Source organism: Pagrus pagrus (assembly GCF_965226575.1).
Source record: "Pagrus pagrus genome assembly, chromosome: 1".
NCBI lineage: Eukaryota > Metazoa > Chordata > Actinopteri > Spariformes > Sparidae > Pagrus > Pagrus pagrus.
Window position 1 is genome coordinate 37825556 of NC_140185.1, and position 27972 is coordinate 37853527.

Below are 27972 nucleotides of genomic sequence, written 5' to 3' on the forward strand. Positions count from 1 at the left end.
ACTGCTAAAAATATTTACAATACACTGGACTCATTACAAACAACGATATAAAGTACAACAGTAGGGGGCGATAACACTGCGGCGCAGTGCAAGAGAAGAAGAAGAAGAAGAAGTCGGAGGAGGAACCAGGAAGTGGTTGTCAACAGGCTGCGCTGCTCATAGATATATATAAAGTTATAAATAAATATATGGCGCTGCTCATAAGAGATTAAAGAACATAATTAACTGTTCACAGTCAGTTAGTTTACATCAACCCGCTCACAGTGAGCCGTTAATGAGTCCGTCTCTGACGCGCCGCCAGCAGCCGTCCAACATGGCGGCGGTAGACGTGGAGGACGAGAGTATCTTAGCGTCGATCTTTAAGGACAGCTTCCCGGACAGCTGGAGGGACAACCCGGACTTCGCGGCCTACCTGTCCGAGCTGAGCTCCTTCGGGGTGGAGAAGCTGAGCCGGGAGCCGGAGCGGCTGGCGGAGGAGCGGGCTCAGATCCTGCAGCAGACCCGGGAGCTGGCCTTCTCCAACTACCAGACCTTCATCCGCACCGCAGACTGCACCGAGCACATCTACCGGGACTTCGGCCGGGTGGAGAGCAGCGTGTCCCGGCTGCTGGACAAGCTGCCCAGCTTCGGGGAAAGATGCAGGTCAGTGCCGCTCAGAGACGGAGGGCAACATCCCCGGGAGCCCCTGGGCCCTCAGGGACCCACAGGGGACCAACAGGGACCCACAGGCTCCAGGTCCATGTCGTGGTGCTTCAACACGGCTGTTTGTCTGTTGACACTGAAATAAATGATTTAACTGTAATTAACGATGGGGTCTTACAGTAACACCTGCACACCGCCTAACCCTGAGGGCCCCAGCTTGTAGAGGACATTAGTAAAGCTAGAGAGTCAACAGTTAGTAAACTAAGTGATCAAAATACAATTAATCACAAATAATTTGAATAATCGATCAGTTGTTTCAGTCAGTTTGCTTCCAGCTTCTTAAATGTGAAGATTTGTTGCTCTTTCTCATCATCATCGTCATGTATGACATGTCAGGAGCTCCCTCAGTCGCTGGTTCATCCACATGGCATCGTGTCCAGACTGAGATTCATAATGTGGACACAGAATAAATTGTAACACGACTCGCGATGTGTTTGTGTTCAGGGGGTTCATGAAGGAGGCGGAGGAGATCGGGGCGAGCCGCCGGATGAACAGCCTCACGTTGAACCGTCACACTGAGATCTTGGAGATCCTGGAGATCCCTCAGCTCATGGACACCTGCGTCCGCAACGGCTACTACGAGGAGGCTCTGGAGCTGGCAGCGTACGTCAAGAGGCTGGAGAAGAAGCACTCCTCTCTGCCGGTCATCCAGGTGAGTCAGCATGAAAATATGGTGTTTAAGATACAAACTCAAGTGGGATGAAAGTGACACTGTTCAGAGGACGATGAAAGCATCTCATCATTAAACAGAATTTTTGGGTTTTGGACTTGAAGACGTCACTTTGAGCTTCAGTTTTCCACCATGCTGACATTTTCTAGAAAAATAACTGAAATCATTGATGGATTATGAGAATAGTTGCAGATTTATATCGTGTTCACCGATTAACCAACAAATATTTTTTGATCTTCAGGGGATCGTGCGTGAGGTGCGTCAGTCGACTCAGCTGATGCTCAACCAGCTGCTGCAGCAGCTGCGCAGTAACTCGCAGCTTCCTGTCTGCCTGCGTGTGATTGGCTACCTGCGGAGGATGGACGTGTTCACAGAGGCGGAGCTGCGAGTGAAGTTCCTGCAGGCTCGTGGCACCTGGCTGCACTCCATCCTCGCCGCCATCTCTGAAGACGACCCTTACTTCCACATTACCAAAACCATCGAGGCCTGCAGAGTCCACCTGTTCGACATCATCACGCAGTACAGAGCCATCTTCTCTGACGAGGACCCGCTGGTGCCCCCCACCGGCGGGCAGGTGGCGGTGAACGAGGCCGCCATCTTCCACGGTTGGGTGGTGCAGAAGGTGGCGGAGTTCCTGGAGACTTTAGAGAGGGACCTGCAGCGGGGCGTGGGGGGGCGCCTGGACTCCCTCCTGGGTCAGTGCATGTACTTCGGCCTGTCCTTCAGCCGGGTGGGGGCGGACTTCCGCGGACAGCTGGCGCCCATGTTCCAGCGGGTGGCGGTGGAGACGTTTCGCAGAGCCGTGCAGGAGGCGGTGGACAAGTTCCAGGAGGACATGAACCTGTACACGCTCATCGCCCTGCCCTCGGTGCTGGGAGGGACCATCCCCCCTGTGGCCCCCAGCACCCAGCCCGGCACCCTGCAGCCCCCCATGTCCCTGCTGGACTTCCAGCCGCTGGCCTGCTTCCTCAACAACATCCTGACGGCCTTCAATGACCTGCGGCTCTGCTGCCCTGTCGGTCTGGCTCAGGACGTTACCAAATGTCTTGAAGACGCCCTGAAGAAGGTGAGCAGCAGAGTTTCTGTCGGGTGATCCAAATGTCCACCATCAGGACGAGTTTACTGACATCACGTCACATCTGTGAAGATTCTGATCCACAAGACGGGACTCAAGACCTCACTTAAGTCCAGGGTCTTGTGTACACACACATCCAAACCAAAAAGAGCAGGTCCGAGTCGACAGTGAGCTAAACATGAAACAGAAAGACGGCTCTCACACTGCAGGACTGTTCAATGAACCAGAGCGGTGAAGTTTCAACGACTGATCTTCATCAGACGTCTGATGGAGTGTTGCCCAAAACGTCACGACTGTAGTGCAAAGTGTTGTGTTGTGAGACGGTTTCATGGTTAATTGATGAATTTAGCCTAGAAAATGTAAAAAAAAAACAAAAAAAGCTCATCACAATTTCCCCCGGTGACGTCTTCAAGTTGCTTCTTTTGTCCGAACAGTCGAAGATCCAAAGAAAAGATAAAATCCTCACATTAAGAAGCTGGAACCAACAAACGTTTGACATTTTAGCTTTAAAATATTAATCGATTATTAAAATAGTGGACAACTAACTTTCTTTTAATTGATAAACCTCACAACAACAAAATGTAAAATGCAAGTCCTCAAAAACAAATATTTTAGCTTTTATAGTGTGAAGCGAACATGAATAGACTCATGATAATATATTTTATATTGATTACGTCCATATTGCAATTGACTGTAGTTAATATCAAAGCATCTCGTGCTCTCTGGACTCTCTGAAGTCCACAGACGGGTCGAGGCTCCTGCAGACTTGATTATAAATCTGGACCGCCCTCAGCCCCAGCAGACTGCAGCGAGTGAAGTCCAAACATCCAAACCGTGCCGGTGTTTTCAGTGTCTTGTTTCTCGTCAGGTTGACCGGGCCGGTCTGGACTGCTGTAATGAGTTTTAATTGGTGTTGTTTCCCGTCAGGTGACCCGTCAGATTCTGGTGTTTCACCGGGCCGAGGAGTCGGCCTTCAGCAGCAGAGAGAAGGAGCTGTTCGATCAGTTCTGCTGTTCGTACGCTGACGACCTGCTGCCGTTCCTCAACCGCTGCCTGCAGGTTCTGTTTCCTCCGGCTCAGCTCGCTCTCATCCTGGGTGAGGATCCTCCCTCTTCTCCTGTTGCTTTTAAATCATTAGGGTCATAATTATGATTTAAGAAATGAATGATTCCAGTGATCTGGAGAAGCCACACTGCTTCAAACAAAGAGAAATATCCTCCAACAAAGAACCAGAACAATTCAGCTTTCAATGAGTCGAGGTTTAACTTCAGTTTGATGTGGAGACGTTATTTTCTGGTTTGTGCAGCTCAGAACCAGAAACCAAAGACCAGAGTCCGTGTTTGTACTTCAGGTGAACCGTCACAGATGATCAACACATTTCTTCTTTCAGTTGTTCTCATATTTAAGCAGCTCAATAATCCAAATTCAGATCAGCCTCTTCGGCCAAATCAGTCCGATTGATCCACAACAAAATATCAGATTTCAGCAGTAACAGAACTCCTGAATGGAGGTGACCCGTCCGATCTGTTCAGTATTTAACACCTGACATCAGACATCGTCAGCAATCACCCAAAATAAAGTCTGTATTCTTCATACAGCAGCAACATGACTGAAGAATCCAGAGATGTAAATGACATCATGTTTATTGTATGTGTGTATTTCTGCGTCAGAACCGGTTCCTCTGAGTTGATTGAAGCCGCTCTGTGTTGTTCTGCAGGTGTTCCTCCGACTCAGCTGCACAGGTACGGCAGTCTGGGCTGCGTCGACCTGGCTGCGGTCCTCGAGCCACTGGACTTCCTGCTTCCACAGAGAGAGACGTCACCACCAGCATCGGTGCCGGAGCTCGACATCAGCAGCGAACTGAGCAGCCTGACATTTGAGCCACAGCTCAGAGAACCAGAACCAGATCCTGACCTCACATTGGACCCAGCACAGACTCAGTCTGGTCTCACAGACTCTGAAGTGACGGAGCCGACGTCTGAGGAACAAGATGAAGAGACGATACAGGACGAAGAGTTTTCTTTGGAGTAACAGACTCCAGGACTGACAGATGACTGAGTGACGTGTCTCCAGCGTGAGGTTTCACTGCCGAGGTTCTGTGGGAAGTGTGAAGAATCACTTTGGACTCTGGTGATGGATGTAAATTAAAACATATTAACTCTTCTTAGCTGCTCTGACTCTTTTAAAGGTTGAGGATTGTTACTGATTCAGCAGGAGGCAGACGTGAGAACACATTCATGATGTAACAACACAAAGTGTCTGAGCTTCATGTTAGGATCCATTAAAGGATCATCTGAGGATCCATTAAAGGATCATCTGAGGATCAGAAATGTGTCCATACGTCCAGATGATGAAAGAACAATCACAACATTAATCTGAGCAGATTCTGTAACAGCTGAAGTGGGTTTTAACATTTATTAAGGTAAATAAAGATACATTATTGATGAATCAGTGTCAACATGAAAGCTTGTGTCTACTGAGAGGGAGGATGCTGGTTTAATATTTAAAGGAGCATTCCGCTGTTTCTGCATATTTTACCTGCAGTAAGAAGAAGACTTAAACATGCTAAACCACCTGAACAGTCCTTTAATTTAATAAGTCTGGTGATGTCGAGTTCTCATGTGTCCAAATGTCCGTCTGCTCCTCACTTGTTTTTTACAAACTTCTTGCGGGAGGCGTTGGGGTTGGCTCGTCTCCTGCCGCCGCCACACTGACCGTCTCTGATCTGGAGGTTTGCGGCTCGACTGTAGATGTCGTTCTCACAGAACGGCGACGCTCCGGCCACGTAGTCCGGGTTGAACACGTCGGTCTTCTGACGAGCTTTACGAGAGAGTCTCTGCTGGGGGAAACGCTGGTCCTCCACCAGGTGGGGGTTGTTGCCGTGTTTCCCTCCCTGAGGCAGAGGCAGCGTGTGCTGAAACACACAACAGAGGGGTAAATAATACTGAAACACACCACAGAGGGGTAAATAAGACTGAAACACACCACAGAGGGGTAAATAAGACTGAAAAAAAAAAAACTTGACATGTGCTACATGGAGACGCTAAAAGCAGGATTATTTCTGATTAGAGGCAGACAAATCACAGGAGTCCTGAAATAACTGTGTGTGTGTGTGTGTGTGTGTGTGTGTGTGTGTGTGTCTCTCACCCTCAGCCCTTTCGGGTTCAGCACTTTGGGGTTTTTAGAGAAATGCATCTGCATGCTGCCGTCCTCGCTGACGGTCACGGCCAGTTTCTTCAGAGTTTTGTTGCCACAGTGAGAGCAGAACACTCTGTTCATGTTGCTCGTCGTCCTGAAATTACAAACATTCACAGTTTACAATAAATAGCACAACATACCTCAAATTATGAAACGTTATGCTAAGAACATTTTGACTTAATAAGTAAATAGGGTCAGTTAGCTTAGCATTATCATGTATTCCCCTGTCATTAAAAACTGTATAAAAACAGATCTCTCCTTGACACAAAACTATCCTCTAAAACTGTCTGCTAGCTTGTGATGCTACAGTGACTTCCTGTTTACACCGCAGATGTTTCCTAGAAACACATTCACACATTATGTGTCTTTAACAGCGATGATGGATGGAGAAGAGCTGCCATGACTCAGTCCTGCTCTCCTGAGGATGAACCCTCTAGATCAGACCGACTCCATGGTATTTCCTCTAGCGCCACCTTCAGGACAAACTGTTTGTTTCACAGACTGAACTCACTTGAAGCAGGCGTGACATCTCAGGATGTAGTTCCTCGCCTGTTTGATCACCATCCCGTTCACAGACAGAACATGAAGTCCGATCTGAATCAGAACATTCTGGAAAGACAAGAACGATCAATCAATCAATTAACTAACAGAAAATTAATCTGCAACTATTTCACTGCTCGATTAATCTCAGTTTTGAGGTAAAAATGCCTCAAACGTGAGCTGCTTTCAGCTTCTCCTCGTCCCTGTCTCACAGGACTGAACTGTATCTCGTCAGTTTTTGGATTTTGTGCCGCACGAAACAAACCATCTGAAGACGTCGCGGTTCATTTCAATATTTCTGACATTTTAGAGAATTAATCATGACAATAATTCTTTGATTCATTGAACAGAAGCAGATTGTTTGTGTAAAATATTAACAAACTTCATCTTCAGTAACGTTAATCAACGCTCAAATCAAAAGTCTTATTTCCAGGTGACGCACCAACAGGTACGAGGCGTCTGTTACCTGCATGGCGAAGTCGGTCGTCAGACATCCAACTTTAACATCAGCAGGAGCCGTCCAATCAGCAGAGTCCATCTTCACCTGTTTGATGTTACTGGGAGTGATCCAACCACCTCCATCATCGTTATCATCCTCCTCCTCCTCCTCCTCCTCCTCCGCTTCGTCTCCAGGCTCGTTCTCTTTATCCTCATCATCTGATTGGTCCTCTGGCTTGTCTGTCTGCAGTGACGTGTCCGACCTGCTCTCTGATAATGAGATGCCGTCGACTTTCTGTAATCAAACAAACAAATGACATCACCATCACTGTCGGCCATTCAAGGTCCAGGACGCATGACAACGAAGATTTTAGTATGATTGAGATTCTCCTGTTGGAGAAGCTAACACTGATGTTAGCCTGTTGGAGAAGCTAACACTGATGTTAGCCTGTTGGAGAAGCTAACACTGATGTTTGCCTGTTGGAGAAGCTAACACTGATGTTAGTCTGTTGGAGAAGCTAACACTGATGTTAGCCTGTTGGAGAAGCTAACACTGATGTTAGCCTGTTGGAGAAGCTAACACTGATGTTAGCCTGTTGGAGTGGCTAATTCTTTGCAGCGAACTTCAGGGTCCAGAATGGCACAAAAAAAAGTTTCCTTACTTGTATTTAAGACAATAAAAACTTCATCAAGCTGCAACTAAAAATAGTGTGAAGCAGCTGTTGTCTGTGTGTCCACCTGCTGAATGGTTCCTGAACTCACCAGTAGATCCAGCAGGCTGTCGTCGATGGACGGCAGCGGCTCTCTCCAGAAGTGGAAGCTGTTGAACTCGTCACTGTTGGCAGTCGTCTGTGTGTCCGTCTGTTTCTGTTTGTTCTTTGAATTCAAAACCTCCACCGGATCCTGGAGGAACAATCAACACCGGAGGTTCGTTAAGATAACAAAAAAGAACAGGAAATCAAACGTCTTCATCAGTAGATTATCCTGTTGGAGAAGCTAACACTCATGTTAGCTTGTTGGAGGAGCTGATACAGATGTTATCCCGTAGAATGGGCTATCACTGATGTTAGCCTGTGTTAGCCTCACCAGTAAATCCAGCAGGTCGCTGTCGATGGACGGCAGCGGCTCTCTCCAGAAGTGAAAGCTGTTGAACTCGTTATTGTCGGCAGGTTCTGACGTCTCTGTCTGAATTTGTCGGACGTTCAAAGTGTCCACAGGCTTCTGAAGGAACAACCGCGAAATAAAGAAACTGATAAATGTCCTGCAGATGATTTAGGCTCCATTATACAACTAGACAGATTCTGATTAACTCTCCAGTGAGGTGTTTTCACTATAAGAACGTAGTGATGAACTGACAGACCTGAATAAGTCTAACGATCCTCTGTGTGTTACCTTGGAGGGGAAGTGGAATCCTGCAACATGAACTGGAGTCTCTGGGTGTCGCTGTGTGCTCTGAACATGAAGCTGAAACAGAAGATTCACACGTTACTCTCTGACCAAACCACACAGTCAGCTCGCTGAATTAGACTGTGTTTAGCACACACACACACACACACACACACACACACACACACAGTACCAAATCCGCTCTACAAGCAGTCAGCTGGGACGGGTCAGGTACAAACAGTGAGGTTTTCTTCTAATCAGATACCTTGACCTCCGGCTCCTTCTTCAGGTGTTGTGAGCCAACGTGCTCGAGCTCCAGCTGGTAGGTCAGAGCCAGGACTTTAATGTCGGTGGCTGATAGACTTGGGTAGTCTCCGGTCTTCTTGGAGAACTCTGTCACTGAAGAAACACAAATAACAAAGAGCTCAGACTGCAGAATTAAACCTGATGAATGTCAGGATGTTTACAGAGGACAGGTGTGGAATACAGGTAAGAAGGAGTGTCACAGCTTTATTTATAACTTTATTACACAAGTTGAAACATAAATCTAATTAGGTTTTAGTATTTAAAGGATTCAGATTTACTGAACATCACTAAACATCCAGACCACAATCCTACTGATGTGTTCAGGTTCAGGTTCAGGTTAGTTTACCCAGTCTGATGTGTTCAGGTTCGGGTTAGTTTACCAGTCTGATGTGTTCAGGTTCAAGTTAGTTCACCAGTCTGATGTGTTCAGGTTCAGGTTAGTTCACCAGTCTGATGTGTTCAGGTTCAGGTTAGTTTACCAGTCTGATGTGTTCAGGTTCAAGTTAGTTCACCAGTCTGATGTGTTCAGGTTCAGGTTAGTTTACCCAGTCTGATGTGTTCAGGACGTGGTTCTAGAAAGTTCAGCTGGTACGGCAGGAAGGCCAGACTCCTCCTGGTGGGTTTGTCTCTGATCTCGTCCACCACATCTTTCAGAGTGTAGATGTTCCTGCCGATGTCCTGCAACACAAACAGACACAACTTGTTTGTCAAACAACTGATTTCAGAGACTCACTTCAACTGATCTGTGAATAAAAACCTCAGTTTATCTCTGTGACAGACGTGTCACTGACCCCCAACCATGAGGAACAGCATTATGCAGGATACTGTACATGTCAATATCTGAATTTACATTCATTTTCTTTGGTATATCAACAGATACATCATTGCTTTAAGTAACTAATATATTTTACCACCTTCATCAAATATTCAAGCTCAGTTTATGTCCACGTGAAGTGACATCACATCAATATCAGCAACACATATTAGGTTTTCATAAGGGAGCAAAAAATGTTACATTTTCCAAATATTATGACAATTATTACACTTATAGAAATGAGGTCAAGCAACGAGCAATAAAAACGGTTAACAAGATTTCAAACATCTTCATTTTTAATTTTCTCACATCCTCTCAGTTGACTGACGACGTGAAGAGCACAAAGCAGCTCACGATTATCATCGAGGACACTGTAATATCTGATATAAATGTAAACCTGGGTGTTGACAGAAGATTATGACCGGTAACTGTTAATAAAACCAGTATTTAATGTTTCAGTTTGTATTTGTTAGCAGCTATGTGAGGAGCTGAGGGCCTCCGCCACAGCGCGCTTCAGCTCCTCTACACTCTGATTAGCTGGCGCCACTGAGAGCTAACAAGCTAACTGTCGTGTAGCCTCTTTTATAACAACTGTATTTACGGTTCAAGGATGAATCACGACTCACCTGGAGAGGAGCTCTCTTTAAAAACGCTCCTGCGTCTGCGACGACATGCTCCACCAGGGTAGGCGCCATGTTGGATATCTGACTGCGACTGGACCGACCAATCAGAAGAGAGGAAACACTCACGTGACATATAGAAACCAGCGGAGCTTCGCGTCCGTCGGACATTTGAAACCTGGTTCAACTCTTAACTCATAAAAAACATTTAAAGGCTGTTTTATGTTAACGGAGCATCAGGAACTGAAAGTAATTTACATTTATGTTGGATTTGCTTTGAATTTGTGACGGCATTACTTTACTCTCGTATGATCTTCAGAGCCACGATAATTTCATGAGCTTTGAAGCCGAACAAACGTCAACAGTGCCCCCCAAAACTTCGTAATGATCGATATCTAAGCCTTGTAAAACATGTCTTCACTCGCATTTCATGGTATTGATTTGGTACTTCACGGGTATCACATTTTTCTCGTCATTCAGTTTTCCTACAGATCATGAACGCAGCGTCTCCTCACTGCGGTCACGTGACGTTTTGTTGACGGTAGAAGACGGAGGAAGATGGCGGCCCGCTGGAGCAGTGAGAATGTGGTGGTGGAGTTTCGGGATGCCCAGGTATTTGTGTCCGAGAGCTCAGGTGTGAATAGAGTGACTGGCAGGTGAACAGGTGAAGGAGACTCTAACGGAGTGAAACAGTGGCAGGATGATTAACACAGACCGAGTTTACACGCACAGTTAACCTGCTCAGCTGAAGTGTCGGCGGTTAGTCAAGATGATCGACTTCAGTGTTCATATTCGACAAACCGATGACATCGCTGACACTGACCCGGGTCAGCTGAGAGGCAGCGGCAGGGCGCATGATCCAACAGCAGCTGTGCAGCTTCAGTGTGAAATATATTGTAGCTGCAGCTTTGAGTTCAGTAAATCCAGAACATTAACGCTTTCAGCTGAATTGACGACGTGATTAACTGATTAGTTTGATCTACAAAGAATTAACATACAACAAACTTGTTAATTAGCAGTTCATTGGAAGAACATCACAATAAAACGGAGCATCTTTGGGGTTTGGACAGTTGGTTGGTTAAAACAAGACATTTAGCTCGATGATATAAGCGCTGACAGCGAACATCATCTTAGTGAAATTAAAGCTGCAATGATTATTTTCATTTTCCATTAATCTGACGCTTCTTCTCTCGTTTGTCTCATAAGTTGTTGGGTTTATAAAATGTCTGAATATAGTGATAAATATCGATCAGTGTCTCGCAAAGCTCCAGATGACGGCTCGGTTTTCTTATTCTTTTCCCCTTAAAACATTTCTCTAACCGATTCATTGATCATTAAAATAGTTGGTGATTAATTTGATAGCTGATGACTAAGTGATTAATCGTTTCAGCTCTACTGAAATAAATGAATAAATCAGACTAATTAATCATTGTTATCTGGAGCTTTCAGATCATCTGTCACCTTCTTCTTCTTCCTCTGTGTTTTCAGGCCACCGCCATGTCAGTGGACTGCCTGGGCTCACACGCCGTGCTGTCTGGGTAAGTGCAGGTCACCTGAACGCAGCGCAGCTCTTCACTGTGGTCAGATTCATGTATCTCAGGTTAGATGTGAGTTTTGACTGTGACACTGACTGATGGGAGGAAACACAACTCTGTTAGAGTAGCTGAAGTTGTGACGGAGCTGCAGGTGAACGTCGTAACAAACTTTATTTATGTTTTTACTTTAACGTCATGAACTCAGGAGGAATGTTGACCTGATGAGAAAATGACTCTCAGTCACATAAACTGCTCCTATAAGCTTCTGTTGTTTGTTTCAGGCGCCGCTTCCTGTACATGGTGAACCTGGAGGCTCCGTCTGAACCTCCCAGGAAAATTGGTCGACAGAGTAAATGGGACGTTGGGACGGTGCAGTGGAATCCTCACAGATCAGAGTCGCACGTCTTCGCTGCCTCAGTGAGTTCTGACAACTAAACACATCCGTAAACAGGAAAGATCAAGTGTTTCTGACTCTGTGTTGTTTCCAGAGTAACCAGCGTGTGGATCTTTACTCGTGGAGGGACGGCTGTGGAGAAGTTCACACCTCCCTGCAGGGACACACCCGCGTCATCAGGTAACAAATCAAACGCACCTCTCTGCAGGTTAACACAGTCTGGACAGTCTGACTGTGATGTGTTCAGGGACTCACCGCGATGTGTTCAGGGACTCGCCGCGGTGTGTTCATGGACTCACCGCGATGTATTCAGGGACTCACCGCGATGTGTTCATGGACTCACCGCGATGTATTCAGGGACTCACCGCGATGTGTTCATGGACTCACCTCGATGTGTTCATGGACTCGCCGCGGTGTGTTCATGGACTCACCGCAATGTATTCAGTGACTCGCCCACGGTGTGTTCATGGGCTCGCTGTTTGTGTGTTCAGGGACTTGCTGTGATGTGTTCAGGGACTCACCATGATGTGTTTGTGTCCTCAGTGATCTGGACTGGTCCTGGTTTGAACCTGAGTTCCTGGTCACCAGCTCAGTGGACACCTACATCTACATCTGGGACACCAGGTCAGGAGAAACACTTCTTTCTCTCTTCATCCATCTTAAGGTCAACTGTTGTTTATAATGTCAAGAGTGACTTTAAGTATCAGTGAGATATTAACTTCATAGATGATGTAAAAATATAATCATGTGCATAATTAGACCTTCAGTCAGTTTCACATCTGAGCACTTTGTCTTATTCACATTTTCTCTGTCTGACTCCACAGAGACACTCGGAAGCCCACGGTGGCGCTGTCTGCTGTCGGTGAGCATTTAAAGGACCAGACCGTGTTTATTTTATCAATTGATTGATCATTTCAGTTTGTATATTGATGTGTTAAACACTGGTTTCACTTCATTTACACAAAAACAATTTACAAAGCCATAAACTCACTGCAGACAAATAATCCACAGTAAGTGTTTAGTCAACTTCATAGTTTAATCTAAGTGACATTAATGCTGTGAATTCAATATTGTCACATTTATTAGTGTTTTTTCCTTCTTCTTGGTGTTTGAGGAAGAGTTGAGCAGGAACCACCTGTTTGTGTGTTTAAGTATTAGCACAAGTAAAATCAGTTTTTTGCAGATGAGATTTAAATCTGAAACGTCAGATTGTCTTTGAACACATCCTCAAAGAGATTAATTAACACATACATCATGAGAACGTGTTTGCATCGGGTTTGTCTCGACTGTTCCACGTTCTGAATGTACGCCAACATGTAAACAATTCCTCAGAGCAGATGAAAATAATTCAACTTTGACAAAATATAACTAAAGGCAACAATAGGATTAGTTTGGTTTGAATTCTTCTTTTTGTTAATCTACAAACTAAAACGTCACCAGTGTTTTCACACCTTGTTTCTATTTGTCACCGCCTCGCGTCTCCAGCCGGGGCGTCTCAGGTGAAGTGGAACAGGAAGAACCAGTACCTGCTGGCGTCTAGTCATGATGGAGACGTCCGGATCTGGGACAAAAGAGTGAGCAGACGACACATTTCATCTGAGCCACACAGTGAGCCGCGTGTGTGTATGAGTGCTGTAAATGTTTCTGTGATTTCTTTTTTTCTGAACAGAAGCCGAACACGGCGGCCGAGTACGTGGCTGCTCACCTGTCGAAGATCCACGGCCTCGACTGGCATCCAGACAACGAGTTCATCCTCGCCACGTCGAGTCAGGACAACTCAGTGAGGGTGAGAACGACAAACAGTCTGGTTATTAAATCAGAGAGTCAAAGGTCCAAACTGGACTGGATCGGAAGTCAGACATGTTCACTTCACAGTACATCGTGGCTTTAGGAAAAAAAACACATTTATTTCTGTGGCCACAGATGAAGATAAATGAGTGTCACACAAAATATTCTCTGAAGATGCAGCTGGACTGAAGATCACTCTCTGTATCTGTGTTTAACTTGTGTATTTTCTCCCTCTTGGGGTGTGTGTGTGTGTGTGTGTGTGTGTGTAGTTTTGGGATTACCGACAGCCCAGGAAGTATCTGAACATCTTGTCCTGTCAGGTCCCAGTGTGGAAGGCCAGGTACACGGTGAGTACCAGAGATCAGATCAAACTTTGTTGATCCCAACAGGGACATTCAGCTTTACAGCCAAAAAGTACCAATAGTATGTTGAGATAATATTTATTTATGAACCAAAATATATGCAGATCCTGATACATCTGTGTGTGTGTGTGTGTGTGTGTGTGTGTGTGTGTGTCCTCAGCCGTTCTCTAATGGTCTGGTCACAGTGATGGTTCCTCAGCTGAGGAGAGAGAACAGTCTGTTGCTGTGGAGCACGCTCGACCTCAACAGTCCCGTCCACGCCTTCGTCGGGCACGACGACGTGGTGCTCGAGTTCCAGTGGAGGCCGCAGAAAGAAGGTGACCAATCACACGATGGGATTCAGGAGAAGTTCACACACATCCTGCAAAACCTTCAACTGTTCAGTGCAGCTTTCTACCCACAGATATCAGACAAAACTAAAAGGTCTGCGTGAATCAGACAGACTGGGAGTTGTTTACTCAGATGGAGCGAGGCTAACAATTTCCCCCTGCTTCCAGTCTTTGTGCTAAGCTAAGCTAAACACATCTTTTTTGATATTGATGTTTTTGACTCTTCACATTCCACACAGTGGTGAAAATGATCACATAGACATTAAAATGCTACTTTTCCCTTTCTGATAAAGATTCTTTCTACATTTTTGTCGGGAAGTGCAGTTTGTACATAGTTCTGTAGTTAAGTGTTGAGTGAAGTCTGGCAGCTGTTTGTTGTTGTTTACAGTGTGTTGTTGTTGTTGTTTGTTGCCTCGTCAGGCTCTAAGGATTACCAGCTGGTCACCTGGTCAAGAGACCAGACTCTGAGGATCTGGAGGGTGGATCCTCAGCTGCAGAAGGTCAGTGTGCAGCCTCACAGAGAGATCAATGGTCTCCTGCCTCTGATCCCTCCTGACGTGTGTTGTTGTTGTTGTTGTTGTTGTTGTTGTTGTTGTTGTGTAGCTGTGTGTCAGTGACGTGGAGGAGCTGATGGACGGGATGTCTCTCACCGTTGAGTCGGAGAAGTCTCTGTCATCTCAGGAACCCGACAGTCAACACAGCCTCGGTCCTGCAGCTGGAAACCTGCAGGGTCAGAAACATTCAGTCACTAATCTGATGAAGTAAAATACGTCAGACTGAACATGATTCAGATAAAAAAAATCTCTGTCCTCGTTTGAGTCTCACCTGTCATCTCACCTGTGCTCTCAGATCCGGACTCTGGAGGTCGACAGGACTCGGCGGGGGGTTCAGGTCTGACTCAGACTCTGCAGCAGGAGTTCTCTCTGGTCAACCTTCAGATCAGAAACGTCAACGTGGAGGTGAGACGGTAACATTCACAGGAAGTTTGAACACATTTCATCTGTAATGTATAAAATAGATTATTAGACTTTGACCTTCTTTAATTATTTAGTGACTTAATGTCATTATATAGATTTTAGTCTTTATGTCTGATCCTCCTGGAACCAGAAGGATCAGACAGTCGGCAGCAGTAAGTTGGCTAACTGTCAAACAGGAAGTGACATCACAGTGATCAGTGTTTGGTGTTGTGCAGATGGATGTTGTGAACCGCAGCTGTGTGGTGTCGGCTCACTTCGGCAGCCATCAGGTTCACCTGGTGGTGAAGTTTCCCGCTCAGTATCCAAACAACGCTGCGCCATCCTTCCAGTTTGTCTCCCCGACGACCATCCCATCCGCCATGAAGACCAAGATCCAGAAGGTACCGACGCTCCTGAACCCACCACAACTCACTGTTTATTTCACTCATTTAAGTTTTATTTTATTTAAACATTTAAAACAAAACATGTTCGTGTTTTTTAGCTGAAAAAGAAAAGATGCTGTTGAGGACGATGTTCTGACTCTTTGTGTTGTTCTCCTCAGATTCTGACGGACACGTCGCTTCAGAAGGTGAAGAGGAACCAGAACTGTCTGGAGCCGTGTGTCCGTCAGCTGGTGTCCTGTCTGGAGTCGGACATGGTGAGGACACACACACACACACACACACACACACACACACACACATAAACAGCCTTTTCCCTTAAAATGATTCCTTCCTTCCTCCTGACCTGAGAGATTGAACAACTTCTCTCTGGCAAAACGATTAAGATTTTAATAGGAAAGTTTAATTATGATGCTCATTCTTTCCTCCATCAGACGCAGGAGGACCCCTTCGTCATCTCCAACCCCGTCACTCCGGCCCTGCAGGCGTTTCCTCGAGTCACCAACACGTACGGCTCCTATCAGGTAACAAACATTTAGACTCTGCTACAGCTGGACATCCACCTGTGGACCCTCTACTGCAAACAGACACATGACATCCACCTGCAGCAGCATGAAAACAGGAAATCACAAAGTCTGATCACAGAATATCTCCCGGAGCACTGAACGTCACAGACTGACGTGGAAGTTACTCTGCATCTCTTCTCTCAGGACGCCAACATCCCGTTCCCTCGGACCTCCGGCGCTCGTTTCTGTGGCACCGGCTGTCTGGTTTACTTCACCCGACCAATCACCATGCACCGCTCTGTCCCGCCCACTGAGCCCACGCCCAGGTAAAAACACACTCAGGTGGTTTTAACAGCTGCTTTTCCAGTGTCACGTTGTCATAAGTCAGCTGCACCTACAGGAGTGAAACCAAACCAAAAAGCTTCACACGACTGTGTGTGTGTGTGTGTGTGTGTGTGTGTGTGTGTGTGTGTGTGTGTGTGTGTGCGCGTGCGCGCGCGTGTGTGTGTGTTTTCAGGTCCCTGTCAGCTCTGTCGGCCTATCACAGCGGAGTGCTGACGCCAATGAAGATGCGTTCAGAGTCTCAGAGCACTCTGCGGTTGTACAGCGGCAGCCCGACTCGCTCTGACAAAGACACCGTCTCCATCTCCTCCTTCTACTATAAAGAACGGGTGAGACACACACACATACTCACACGCACGCACGCACGCACGCACGCACGCACGCACGCACACACACACACACACACACACACATGCATGCACTGATCTGTGACCGTCATGTTGACAGTCGTCCAGTTGACTCTGTTGATGAGTGACTACATTAACCAGCACAAACATGTGTGTCAGTTTGCACACACTGAGCGTTTGTCCATTAACCCTCTTCTCCATGTGTGTGACTGGATTTTACTCTCTGGGTGAACGTTACTGCTGTGACGAGTCAAAATGTCTGCGGGGATAAAAAATGTGCTCACTCTCAGTTTGTCTTCGTCACATTCAAACTCCAGCTGAGAGCAAACTCACACTGGCAGCAGAACAACATCAGATTTACTGATTTAACTTCTTCACATCTGATCCTGTTGCTGCGTGTTTCTAAATACAGAGTCACAGATGAGTTGGATTTGTCTCGTTAACACTTCGGTCATTAATTCACTTCCAGACAAAAAGAGTGATCAGGGTTTGTGGTAAGATAACAAACAGCTCTCTTGACCTCGACATGCTCATCATGTCCAGTGTGAAGCCTCCTCCACAGTGCCTGAACCGATGGGTACTTCAGGGGGGCTGGGAATGTACAGCGCTGCCAGCTTTCCTTTCAGCATCCAATGAGATCACAGTGTAGTTACACTTCTGAGGAGCTCGCTGATGTCTTGTGGTGATTTTGGATGTAAACGTCCTGTCTCTCTCCCTCTCTCTCTCTCTCCCTCTCTCATTGGCTGTCTCCCTGATGGGCTTCTGTTTTTATTTTTTTCTGTTGTTGTTTTTCTCCGTCCAATCACCTGCCCCCATGCGGCTGTGGGCCACTCCGCCTTCCTATTCTCCTCCAATCAGAAGCTCCCAATCTCTGCCTCCCGCCGCTGGTCTGTCCAAACCCTCCATGATTGGCCGGTATTGAGCTCTGTCCAATCATCCGTCTTTTCTCTCATCTCTTTCGTTGCTCCTCCTCTCCTCTGGTTTCTCCTCGTAGGGACTTAACAGTGTTTTTTTTTTTGCATGTCTCTGATTGGCTAACGCAGAGAGCTGTCACTAACAAAGTCAACTCACATCATGTGATTTGAATTTGAATTTTAACGTCAATCAGTGGATGATGTGTTTTCAGTTGTTTCTTTTTAGATGTCTTGACTGATTCTGGATCTTTACAAACACTTCAATGAACCAAATGTTGCTACTCTGACTCAAGTTAAACTGAAATGACTGTTTTTGACTTTTTGTAACCATCAAGCTGTTTTTTCCACATCAGACTGCAGCTCTGAGGAAGTTTCATCTTTTAGGGGAATTACTAAAAGTCATTAAATAAAATACGCTTGAGAACACAAAGTTTTTGAGAACAGACTACGTGTACGACCCGTAAAATAACAGCAGTGACTGGACGACATGCAGCAAGTTTAGAAAGTAAAACACTCCACAAGCTGCAACTTACACTTCAGTTGACCGTCACACAAACTGAAATCTTGGATTTTTATGGACATTTAAAGTAATTGTGAAGCTTTTTATTGAGTATAAAACTGAAATATTGAGTGAAAACTCAATTTCACCAGTGTTTACATGTTGTTAAGAAACAGACATTTTGGTATTTGTGGTTCTCACAGGAGGCGAACAAAGATTAGCATTGTTAGCATCGTTAGCTAGATTCAAATTCAGAACACTTAACTCTGCTGTCTGACTAAAGCCTCTAATGTTCACTAACATTCAGTAACAGGTAAGTTTCTGTGATCACCAACAAAGAACTCCTTTCATTTTTTTTAAACTTAATTTTAAACTATTTTTGAGGTAATTATTGTTTTTTATTTAATTCAAGCTACAGATGTTAACAAACTGAAAACTAACCACGTGTTCACACTGCGAGACGAACTGCTGACGGGTTGATTCACGACACCTGTCTCTGAGTTATGGTACAAGTCCAATGTAGGCAGCCGTGCAATGCATTCTGGTAGCTTAGTGTAGCGTAGCATAGCGTTTTCGGAGACGGGCGTCGTGTTATCGCTCCTCGTACAGTTGAGGTCTAAGCTACTTTATGCAAATCCACGTAAATTGGATCATGTTGTCTCTGGAAGCTCGAGAAAAACCATAAAAACTGATTAATCCTCCTGATAAGCAGCTGTTGTTCCTTTTGTCCCTTAAACAGACCGATAGTTCAACATTTTGAGATATCTCAAATATTACAGGACAGATTGAGGTAAGGAGGACTGGATATCTTCATGGTCCCAACGTTTTTGTCCCGTCCATCCAGCGTCACACTTATAAACAACACAACTGTATTAGGATATAACGTCCCCTCAGAATTACAGATGTTCTTCATTAAAGGACGTTTGTCCTCAAGTCTGAATGTCTGTCCTCTGTCAGTCTCGCAGTGTGAACAGTCTCTTACAGTAATTTGTCAGCCAGACCACTTTTAATCAGGTGGTGCTTTGTCTCCTCTGGGCCTGCCGTCTCCCTCCTCCTCTCGTCTGTCTGTCTGTCAGAAATCCCGCCGGTTTAAGACGAAGCGAGAGGGGACGGACTACGGAAACCGTCCAATCAAACTGGCTGGGAAAGTCATCATCCAGGACATCTCCTGCCTGCTGCCCGTCCACAAGTCTCTGGGAGAGAGCTACATGTGAGAGCAAACATATCTCTGATGATGTCTTTATATATTTAGTTATACACTATAGTCATCTATGTGTGTATATTATTCATATTTATATTTCTGCGAATGAAATATAATGTTAATGTTTTCTGTCCTGCTCAGTCTGAACATGAACGACATCCAGGAAACGTGTCAGAAGAACGCAGCAGCAGCGCTCACAGTCGGACGGCGAGACGTAGCGAAGGTGAAGATTTATCTTGTTTATTTTGTCTTTTCTTTCCTCCGACTAACTGAAGAAAAACTTTCCCACAGCAACTTTCACTCAAACGCAGAGGCAGGTCTCCTGAAGGTGGCGCTAAAGCAACTATCTCAAGTTCATCTTTCAACATCTGTTATCCACAACAACTCCGACATTAAGTGTGTGTGTGTGTGTGTGTGTGTGTGTGTGTGTGTGTGTGTGTGTGTGTGTTTGCAGGTGTGGGCCCTGGCCTCTGCAGCGACCAGTCAGGACCTGAGTCCAGACTCAGACCCGGACACAGAGACCCCCTGGGCCAGACACCCGTTTGGACGGCACCTGCTGGAGACGCTGTGAGTTTATGTGTTTGTTGTCACACTGAGATGGAAACTGTTCCTCCACTGTTCAGTGAATCTGAGTTTTAATTCATCTCACAAAATGACTTTTCCACTTCTGGACCCAAACAACAAGTACAACTGTCAGTTACAGGTGTTTGGGTCAAAGACTGGAGACACAGGTGAAAACTGTCCTTCACAGATCACTGGAGTCTGTGACTGTGTGAGAAACTGTTTAATGATAATGAAAGTCTGTGTGTGTGTGTGTGTGTGTGTGTGTGTGTGTGTGCGTGCTGAAGTTTGGATCACTACAGTCACATGAGTGACGTTCAGACTCTGGCCATGCTGTGCAGCGTGTTCAGAGCTCAGGCTCCGCCCCCTGACTGTTACGCTCTGTATGGACATCATCCGTCGCGCTCCGCCATGTTCCCCGCGCACCACGCACGATATGTAAGTCCTCACTGGCTCCAGTTATCTAGTTTGGACATTTGAGAACATCACATTTAGGAGACAGTCATGGTTCATAATCGGTCTGAATCATCTTGTCATACCCGTCTGTAGTTTATTGAATATAACAGTGAGCTGCAGTCCTGTGTGACTGAGCTGTTAACTTTTTGTTTGTTTAATAATTCAAAGTTTCTTTAATGTATACAAATAAAAATGTGAAGATCAGCTTCAGGAAGCGATATAACAATGTGTGTGTTGTCACAGCCGAGCTACACGTCCAGCTCCGTCACCTCGGGCTCGTGCTCCAGCACCTCTGACTCCATCACTACAACCACCTGGAACACAGGTGAGCCTGCTCAGCGCCACACACAGGCCGGCGGCTCAACTACACCACTGTTTACCGTGCGTGGAGTTAAATAGGACGGTAACGTTTCTCTCCACCCAGTCACGTTTTTCATTGTTTGCAGGTCGAGACTCTGAGCACGCCAACCCCTGGGGCGAGTCCTCCCCTGACGACTATCGCTATGGCAACCAGGGTTACACAGATCCACGGGAACGAGAGCGAGAGCAGCACGACATGAACAAGAGGTGAACTACTCAGACACACCCTGAGCTTAATTGACAGAACTGTGATGTCACGCTGATGCCCCTCCCTTTCGCTCTGCAGACTGCTGGACCCCGCCAACATGCTGCAGTTTGACGACTTTAAGAAGTGTTACGGTGAGATCCTGCACCGCTGGGGCCTGAGGGAGAAGAGAGCCGACGTGCTCAAGTTCGCCTCGTGTCCTCCTGAACCTCACAAAGGCATCGGTACGTCCACACACACACACACACACACACACACACACACACCTGCTCATGTATTGAACATCGTTAATGTTACCTTTAATAAGTAAAATCTGGACTTCAGAAGTAGAGTTTAGATTCTCTGGCCAAGCCCGAGCCCGGGCGATATTTCCCGCCACTATCCTCGGGCCGGGCCGGGCCCTTGATCAAGCATTTGTGTTTTGTTTTTTGTTTTTAATCATTACTTTATTCATTTGCGATCCATTCCGTTCTGAATAAACAAACAACGCAGTGCACACGCTTCGTCCTTGTTGCATTATTCATTAAGATAATTGTAAACAGACTTCTGTAGTTCAACAACTGGGAGTTGTAGTCTAGAGCGTCAGTTATAACAGCCCACTGTAACGTGGGCTGCTGAAGGGGAAGGTGATGGTCCACTTTAGTGCGGTGCCTCCGGTTACTCAGGAGACGGCAGGCAACATGTGGGGGTTTATTCATAACACTGACCACCATGCCAGGTCTCTGCAGCACTAATGTTACAGGCAACATGCAAACGATCCAGGCTGAGGTTCTTGCACCAACACTTTACTAAATAAAGACAAAATAAAATGGGGAGTCTTCGCTCTGTCGGCAGCATCCTGTCTCACAGGGAGCGGAAGTACACCTGCTCTTCTTGGCGCTACATTGAATAACTCTGACTGTTACACCACGTATTAAAAAATTGTTGGGTTTAAATCGGGCTCGGGCTCATAATTACAGTTAATGTGTCGGGCCAGGCCGGGCTCGGACACAACGTGCACGGGCTCGGGGAGGGTCGGGCTTGATTTTCTGGGCCTGATCTAAGCTCTACTCAGAAGTCAGATAATAGTCAATAATACTATAGAATAATGACAAAGAAAGAACGAATGAATGTCAGGCAGCATGAGCTGAGTTGGGTTTAGAAAATACATTTTAATTCTGTGTTTTAACAATTTACAGAAACAGTCTGACTTGTCTCTAGACGTTAGTTCTTGTTCAGTGTTGCTGTTCAGATACTGGGCCAGTAAAGCTGCTCCGGATCCACAGGGTGCTCCGCAGATGTCTGTATTCTCAGCAGGTTTCAGGCTGATGGACTGGAGTGTCTCTGATCTGTGGTTTGTTTTTTCAGAGTTCGGGGTTTACTGCTGTCACTGTCGCAGTCAGGCTCGTGGGACTCAGTGTGCCGTCTGTAAGCGTCTCACCTTCCAGTGCGCCATCTGCCACGTGGCCGTACGCGGCTCCTCCAACTTCTGCCTGAGCTGTGGTCACGGAGGACACACCAGTCACATGATGGACTGGTTCCGCCGGCAGGACGAGTGTCCAGCCGGCTGCGGCTGCCATTGTCTGCTGCAGAGCACCTTCTGACACCACAGGGACGCTCTGCAGAGAAACACCAACACACCACCGTCTGAAGTACATTTACTCCGACATCCATCAATGAGCCTCTGATACACGGAGCGTCAGCTACACCATCATGTGACCACACGGGAGGTTTCTGAAGCGACACAGCGGCTCCAGTAGAGGGCGATGATGTCAACGTCAGTCCGTCCAACACAAGACTACGACGCAGCTTGAAGGACATTCATGGTCCCCAGAGGATAAATGTTCCTGACCTGCCTCAGGATGAAATCTCCACTTGGACACTAGAAATAATAAAACCTGCTGGTTGCTCTCTAGCGGAAGAACTTGATGTTTCCTGTGGCACCAGCCTCAGGACGAACTGTCAAAGCTACAGTCTGTAACTTTGAGACAGCTGCAGCCTGAGCCGGCCTGTTCACCTGTCAGTCATCTCAACAACTCACCATCACTGCTGAGCTTACAACATATAATACTTTACTGGTCAGTTTTGGTGTTGGTGAATTTTTTTGGATAAAGAAAAAAAACCAAGTTATAATGAAATAAGAACCAGCGCTGCCACGGTTGCAATTTTCATGGGAGCAGTATTTTTTTTCCTTCGTATTTTTTTGCTCTCTAAGTCATCGTTGTGTTAACTTAATTAAAACCACAAAGGTTTCAACTTTTAACATGTAGACTTGTATTAGAGCTGAATATATTCAGACAGATGAAGGAAAGTCTGAATTGAGTTACAGAAGCTCATGGGAAAGAGGCTAGACAGGAAGTGATGTCATGACTTTGGCTCTTTGTAGTTGTTGTTTTCACTGTGATGATCTCACCTTGTTAGCCACGCCCACAGCAAAGTGTATCTGGCGAGAACACATGACTCGAGGCCAAACAGGCGATTTATGCTCAGAAATGTGTGATGGATGTGACGTCACTGCGTCTGTGGACGAGACTTTGATGTAGCTTCACTCAGTGGCCTTACACGACTCACTGCTGGACACAGACGTGATCACAGGACTGGTTTTAAATGTGAAGTAGAAATAATAACTTTGTGAATTTTCTCTGTGAGGAAAATGAGAAATGTTTCAGGAGTTTATGAATGTACTTTATGTAAAATAATAATAAAAGTATGTTTGAATTCAGTCAGTGTGTCATTCAGAAGAAAATTAAATCTGAAACCCGACAATGTCCAGATGTCCATGAACCCTTTAGATTTTATTGACAAGTCTTTGGGTGGTCGGTGTGTTTTTTTATTTTCTGCCTTTCAACAACATTTACGTAGACAAGCAGTTGCTGTTTGAGCTGCTGACCTCATTTTATTCTGAAATATCATCACCACGCGGCCTACGTGAGCACGATGTCGAGTCCCTACCAGCGGCTGCTCTGTGGCTGACCTCCGACCTCCTGGACAGGAAGTTACATGAGAGGTGGAGGCTGTGGTCGGTATCTGGACGGAGATTTGAGTCGACAGAAGACGCACTGAGTCAGCAGCTCTGGGGTCTGAAGTCTGGACACCGGGAACGGCTTTCCACACTCCTCACACTGAAACACACGTTTCTGTCAGGACGGACAGTAAATGCAACGTGTAGCAACAAACGACGGCGGGGCTGTTTGACTCTGACCTTCAGGATGTGAACTCCGGTTCCTTCAGCCCTCCTCTTCTCCATCACTTCTGGGATGTCCTCCATGTTGTTGATGTTCCACAGCCTGACAGTCCCGTCCTACAGAGACAGGAGAGCCTCAGCTCTGATGTTTCAGCCTCTCGCCTGCTCATGAACACGACTTCTCACATCTGTCTGTGATTTTAACTGTTACTGCCTCATACATCGTCTACAGAACATGAGTGAAGTACTTCCAGATTAACATTCACTTCTTAATTCCTCTAAAAGCACAAACGACTATTAGTGAAATAATGTCTTAAAACTAAACATCAACAGACGTTCTTGGTTTAGATTGTTTAAAGATGTAAAAACGTGTGAAGAACAGCTGATGGATCTGATGGATCTGATGGATCCTGAGACACAATACGACAACGCTGACACAGCTGAAAATGTTTGTGAATTTAACAGGAACACTGAGATTAAATTCTGATCAGATGTGAGAGTTTAGCGTGATCAATATGATGAACAGAGAGGTTTGATACTTTAGAGGCAGAGGCCACCAACTTCCTGTCTGTGCTGACTGACACATCTGTCACCCAATCACTGTGGCCCTGTAATGAAGGAAACACAACAAGAGCTGAGTGTTTGAAGATGATTAAAACACAAACCTGATGTTTTTATTTCAGAACGATGAATGAACACTGCAGTGATCACCTTCAGGATGAGAGTCTGGCACAGGGAGGACATATCCCAGAGTGCAACAGTCTTGTCATAGGAGCCGGACACCAGCAGGTTTGCTGTGGAAACATGACAGGAAGTATTTTATTAGACGAAACCCATGAAGAAGAACTGAAGTCTGTTAACAGAGATAGTGCTGGACTCAAACTCAACACAAACCAAACAGCACTAAAGAATCCCACCCAGCAGCCAACAGTAAATGCATCAGAAAACAGAAAGTCTGAAAATGTTTTAATGAAACCGTTAATAAAGTTTTATTTCATAGTTTGCTGTTGGATGAGATTTGCTGATGATGTGCAGCCTGGTTTATATATATGTGTATATATATATATATATATATATATATATATATATAAACACTTTGATTAGATTTTTTATAGACCAACTTGTCTTTATAGAAGGTCGACCTGCTCTCTCAAAGCCCTCAGCAGGATGTCAAGAGCAAAAAATACTGAATCCTGTTGGAAAAAAACTGAATCTAAAAATATTAGAATCAGCATAAAACATTTGTAACTTTATAATGTAATTACCCCGAGGCTGCTAAAGCCCTGAAATAAACCCTAAAATTCAGTGACATGACCTCAGAGTCCTGCAGACAGGAGACAGAAGTTGAAATCTCTGTTGCTGCCTTGCTCAGAGGTCTCACCGTCAGCAGAGAAGCTGCAGGAGCTCACACTGCCTTCGTGGCCTCTCTGCAGCTTCGTCCCGCCCTGAGATCGAAACCCTCCCGACTGAAGGTCCCACAGCTTTAAACTTTTATCCCACGATGCCGTGCACAGGAAGTGAGCATTGTAGGTGAAGCAGCAGTCAGAGATGACGTTGCCATGGTTACTGAGAGGGAGAGACAGGAAACAACAGGAAGAAATAAGAAGAAAGAATGAAACATTCTGACAATCAAATGTGTCCAGGTGTGTTTGTCACCTGTCGATGGACACGGTGGTTTTCTGAGCCAGCAGGTCCCACAGTTTGATGCTGCGGTCTGCAGACACCGTGGCCACTCGCAGGTTGTGAGGGTCAAACCGACACCGTGTGATGGTGGAGCGGTGATGATCTGGTGGAGAAAACAAACGCACCTTCATTAACTCACAGTGTTAATAATGCAGACAGTTTGTGAGCTGTCACTGCTGTCGTACCGCTGACGTGGTGCAGCGTCTCTCCGCTGGCGGTGTCCAAGATGTGAATGCCATTCTGTGGATCTGAAGCACAAACCAGCAGCCGGCCATCGCACGAAGAGCTGCAGGAGGTCAGCAGGCCAGCCTGCCTGCACCTCCACTGTACAACAAGGAGACAATGATCAGTCAATCAATAACAGTATTTATCTTCAATAATATGTGAAGAAGAAGAGTTACCAGAGTCTGTCCTGTCTCCAGGTCTGTGGCCACTATGGACTTATCCCAGGAGACTGTAACCATCCTGACAGTCAGACAGACAGTCAGACAGACAGACAGACAGTCAGACAGACAGACAGACAGACAGTCAGACAGACAGTCAGACAGACAGACAGACAGACAGACAGACAGTCAGACAGACAGACAGACAGTCAGACAGACAGACAGTCGGAACTGACCGTCCTCTATCGTGTCAGTTAAAGAAACCTTTGAGAAGCTGAGTGGAGGCTGACCTGTTGCTGTTTGGGATCAGCGCGCACTCACTGATGGTTTTACTGTGAACTCCATCAAACACCCTCAGAGGTCTGCAGCTCTCCACATCCTGCAGAGGTCAAAGGTCAATAGGAGATCATCACGGCTAACGTCACAGCTAGCTAGCTGACAACTGAGTAATACTGCATTCCATAGCACTCAAAAATCAACCTCCTCATGGAAAAGTGCAATGAAACAGTTATCCAAGAATCGTGCTGTAAATACAAGTTTGTAGTTGTCATGTTCACTTTCAGTCAGTTGATCTGTGCCTCCAGTGGAGCTGCTCAGAGTCCAGATCATCAGACTGGTTTAACTGGGCAGCTTCACATGTGAATGTGTGAGTGAGAGTGTCTGTACAGCAGGACTTCACCCAGAGGATGGCACTGTGGTCTGAGGAGCAGCTGAGGACGCAGCCGTCGCTGAAGCAGAGTCGAGCGGTGGTGACGGCGTCGCTGTGAGCCCGTAACACCTTTACTGGAACCTGCAGACACGTGAACACACCACAGTGACGTCATCAACTGGACATGCTATCAAAACACATGCTAACACAACACGTGTTAAACGCAACACTTACAGCTTCATTCTTCTTCTTTTTTTTATCCAAAAATGATAATAATCAAATGAATAACTTTGCATTTTCATGTTACTTAAAATAAAAAATAAAATGAGCACTAAAATAAAAAAGGGGTGTGTCTCATTCAACCAGTACAGAGACCTTTAGGTCAATGGGTCACATGACCTGGAAGCTATTGAAGAAAATGCTGATTTTTCATCATCAATATTATTTTAAAACAGAAAAAGCACTAAAATCCATTAAAAAGAGTTGTGTCTCATTCAACCAGTATATGAGGACATTTCGTCATTGATTGTGGGTCAATGGGTCACATGACCTGGAAGCTATTGAAAGAAAACTGCCATTATTCTTTCTATAAAATAACTCACCACATACCAATCAATTTAAGTTTGTTGTATGAAACCAATCCAGTATATCTTTTCACCATATTTTTCATTGGTAAGGACCAGACATCAGAGGGGATTTAAAGGTCCCTGAGTGAAGCTAGGTGAGCTAACCGCCCTGTTGTTGGCAGCACCGGGTCAAAGTGACGCTGCTGGACCGGAGCGAACACATCCAACTATAACGAACCTCCCCGCGGTTCAACTGGTTACATGTGGTTTGTTACTTTCAACATTTGACAGGTGAAATATTAACTCGAGACTCTCCAGAGTCACTGACTCACTGAAGTATCAGCTGTCCATCTGTCCGGCTAACGTTAGCCGCCGAGCTAACCTTTACCTGGGACCCTCGGCTCCAGTCTGCTGCGGCTCTCCCCTCCTCCTCCTCGGCCTCCTCCTCGGCCTCCTCCTCCTCCTCTCCTCCTCCTGGAGCTTCCTCCACTGACAGAGGGTCGCTGTGTATCGTCGCCATGTTAGAAACCTTCAGTTAAACTTTGTTTGACTTTAAAACAGCCTTTAGCTCTCACCGCGGGAGTTACCATAGCGACGGTGCTGCCTTCAAGGACGTGGGACAC

At 45.9% G+C, this 27972-nt stretch overlaps 4 protein-coding genes across 5 annotated transcripts; 2 read left to right on the forward strand and 2 right to left on the reverse strand.

Moving 5' to 3' along the window:
* The first annotated feature begins 98 nt into the window (after positions 1–98).
* On the forward strand, positions 99–4895 carry cog8 (component of oligomeric golgi complex 8). Its single transcript, XM_084360497.1, has 5 exons — positions 99–642; positions 1147–1354; positions 1614–2438; positions 3375–3543; positions 4165–4895. The coding sequence occupies exons 1-5, from the start codon at positions 275–277 to the stop codon at positions 4476–4478; spliced, it is 1884 nt and encodes a 627-aa protein (XP_084216623.1). The 5' UTR covers positions 99–274; the 3' UTR covers positions 4479–4895.
* On the reverse strand, positions 4849–12290 carry nob1 (NIN1 (RPN12) binding protein 1 homolog). Its single transcript, XM_084360624.1, has 11 exons — positions 12200–12290; positions 9756–9843; positions 8861–8993; positions 8275–8408; positions 8016–8087; positions 7710–7844; positions 7386–7526; positions 6652–6918; positions 6157–6254; positions 5595–5739; positions 4849–5361 (listed from the first exon to the last, which is right to left on the reverse strand). Exons 2-11 carry the CDS (start codon positions 9822–9824, stop codon positions 5092–5094), a joined length of 1464 nt encoding a protein of 487 aa, XP_084216750.1. The 5' UTR covers positions 9825–9843; positions 12200–12290; the 3' UTR covers positions 4849–5091.
* On the forward strand, positions 10240–23606 carry wdr59 (WD repeat domain 59). 2 transcript variants are annotated; one of them, XM_084359983.1, is made up of 27 exons: positions 10240–10361; positions 11238–11287; positions 11566–11701; positions 11773–11858; positions 12222–12302; positions 12503–12540; positions 13164–13252; positions 13348–13464; positions 13736–13813; positions 13989–14145; positions 14578–14657; positions 14761–14887; positions 15007–15116; positions 15350–15514; positions 15676–15771; positions 15949–16038; positions 16225–16346; positions 16538–16691; positions 17568–17624; positions 19199–19332; positions 19465–19546; positions 19778–19890; positions 20172–20322; positions 20584–20665; positions 20787–20907; positions 20987–21129; positions 22253–23606. In XM_084359983.1, exons 1-27 carry the CDS (start codon positions 10308–10310, stop codon positions 22486–22488), a joined length of 2949 nt encoding a protein of 982 aa, XP_084216109.1. In that variant the 5' UTR covers positions 10240–10307; the 3' UTR covers positions 22489–23606. The 2 variants fall into 2 exon arrangements, with proteins under 2 accessions (XP_084216109.1, XP_084216110.1); XM_084359984.1 differs by lacking the exon at positions 17568–17624.
* LOC311257071 (uncharacterized protein) lies at positions 15002–27869 on the reverse strand (the record flags this gene model as incomplete). Its single annotated transcript, XM_084352518.1, has 12 exons — positions 15002–15089; positions 23775–24006; positions 24087–24185; positions 24608–24676; positions 24780–24862; positions 25450–25634; positions 25725–25854; positions 25937–26075; positions 26153–26216; positions 26425–26513; positions 26814–26924; positions 27738–27869. 11 exons carry the CDS (start codon positions 27867–27869, stop codon positions 23881–23883), a joined length of 1227 nt encoding a protein of 408 aa, XP_084208644.1. The 3' UTR covers positions 15002–15089; positions 23775–23880.
* Positions 27870–27972: the final 103 nt, after the last annotated feature.

Excerpts from the sequence above, each read along its gene's own strand:
- cog8 (XM_084360497.1), top strand. The coding sequence starts at position 275 with ATGAGTCCGTCTCTGACGCGCCGCCAGCAGCCGTCCAACATGGCGGCG. Across the intron at positions 643-1,146 it reads AGCTTCGGGGAAAGATGCAG|GGGGTTCATGAAGGAGGCGG; the intron begins GTCAGTGCCGCT and ends GTTTGTGTTCAG. Across the intron at positions 2,439-3,374 it reads TTGAAGACGCCCTGAAGAAG|GTGACCCGTCAGATTCTGGT; the intron begins GTGAGCAGCAGA and ends GTTTCCCGTCAG.
- nob1 (XM_084360624.1), bottom strand. The coding sequence starts at position 9,824 with ATGGCGCCTACCCTGGTGGAGCATGTCGTCGCAGACGCAGGAGCGTTT. Across the intron at positions 6,255-6,651 it reads CGACCGACTTCGCCATGCAG|AATGTTCTGATTCAGATCGG; the intron begins GTAACAGACGCC and ends TTGTCTTTCCAG. Across the intron at positions 5,740-6,156 it reads AGATGTCACGCCTGCTTCAA|GACGACGAGCAACATGAACA; the intron begins GTGAGTTCAGTC and ends TTGTAATTTCAG.
- wdr59 (XM_084359983.1), top strand. The coding sequence starts at position 10,308 with ATGGCGGCCCGCTGGAGCAGTGAGAATGTGGTGGTGGAGTTTCGGGAT. Across the intron at positions 11,702-11,772 it reads CGCACGTCTTCGCTGCCTCA|AGTAACCAGCGTGTGGATCT; the intron begins GTGAGTTCTGAC and ends TGTTGTTTCCAG. Across the intron at positions 20,666-20,786 it reads TACAACCACCTGGAACACAG|GTCGAGACTCTGAGCACGCC; the intron begins GTGAGCCTGCTC and ends CATTGTTTGCAG.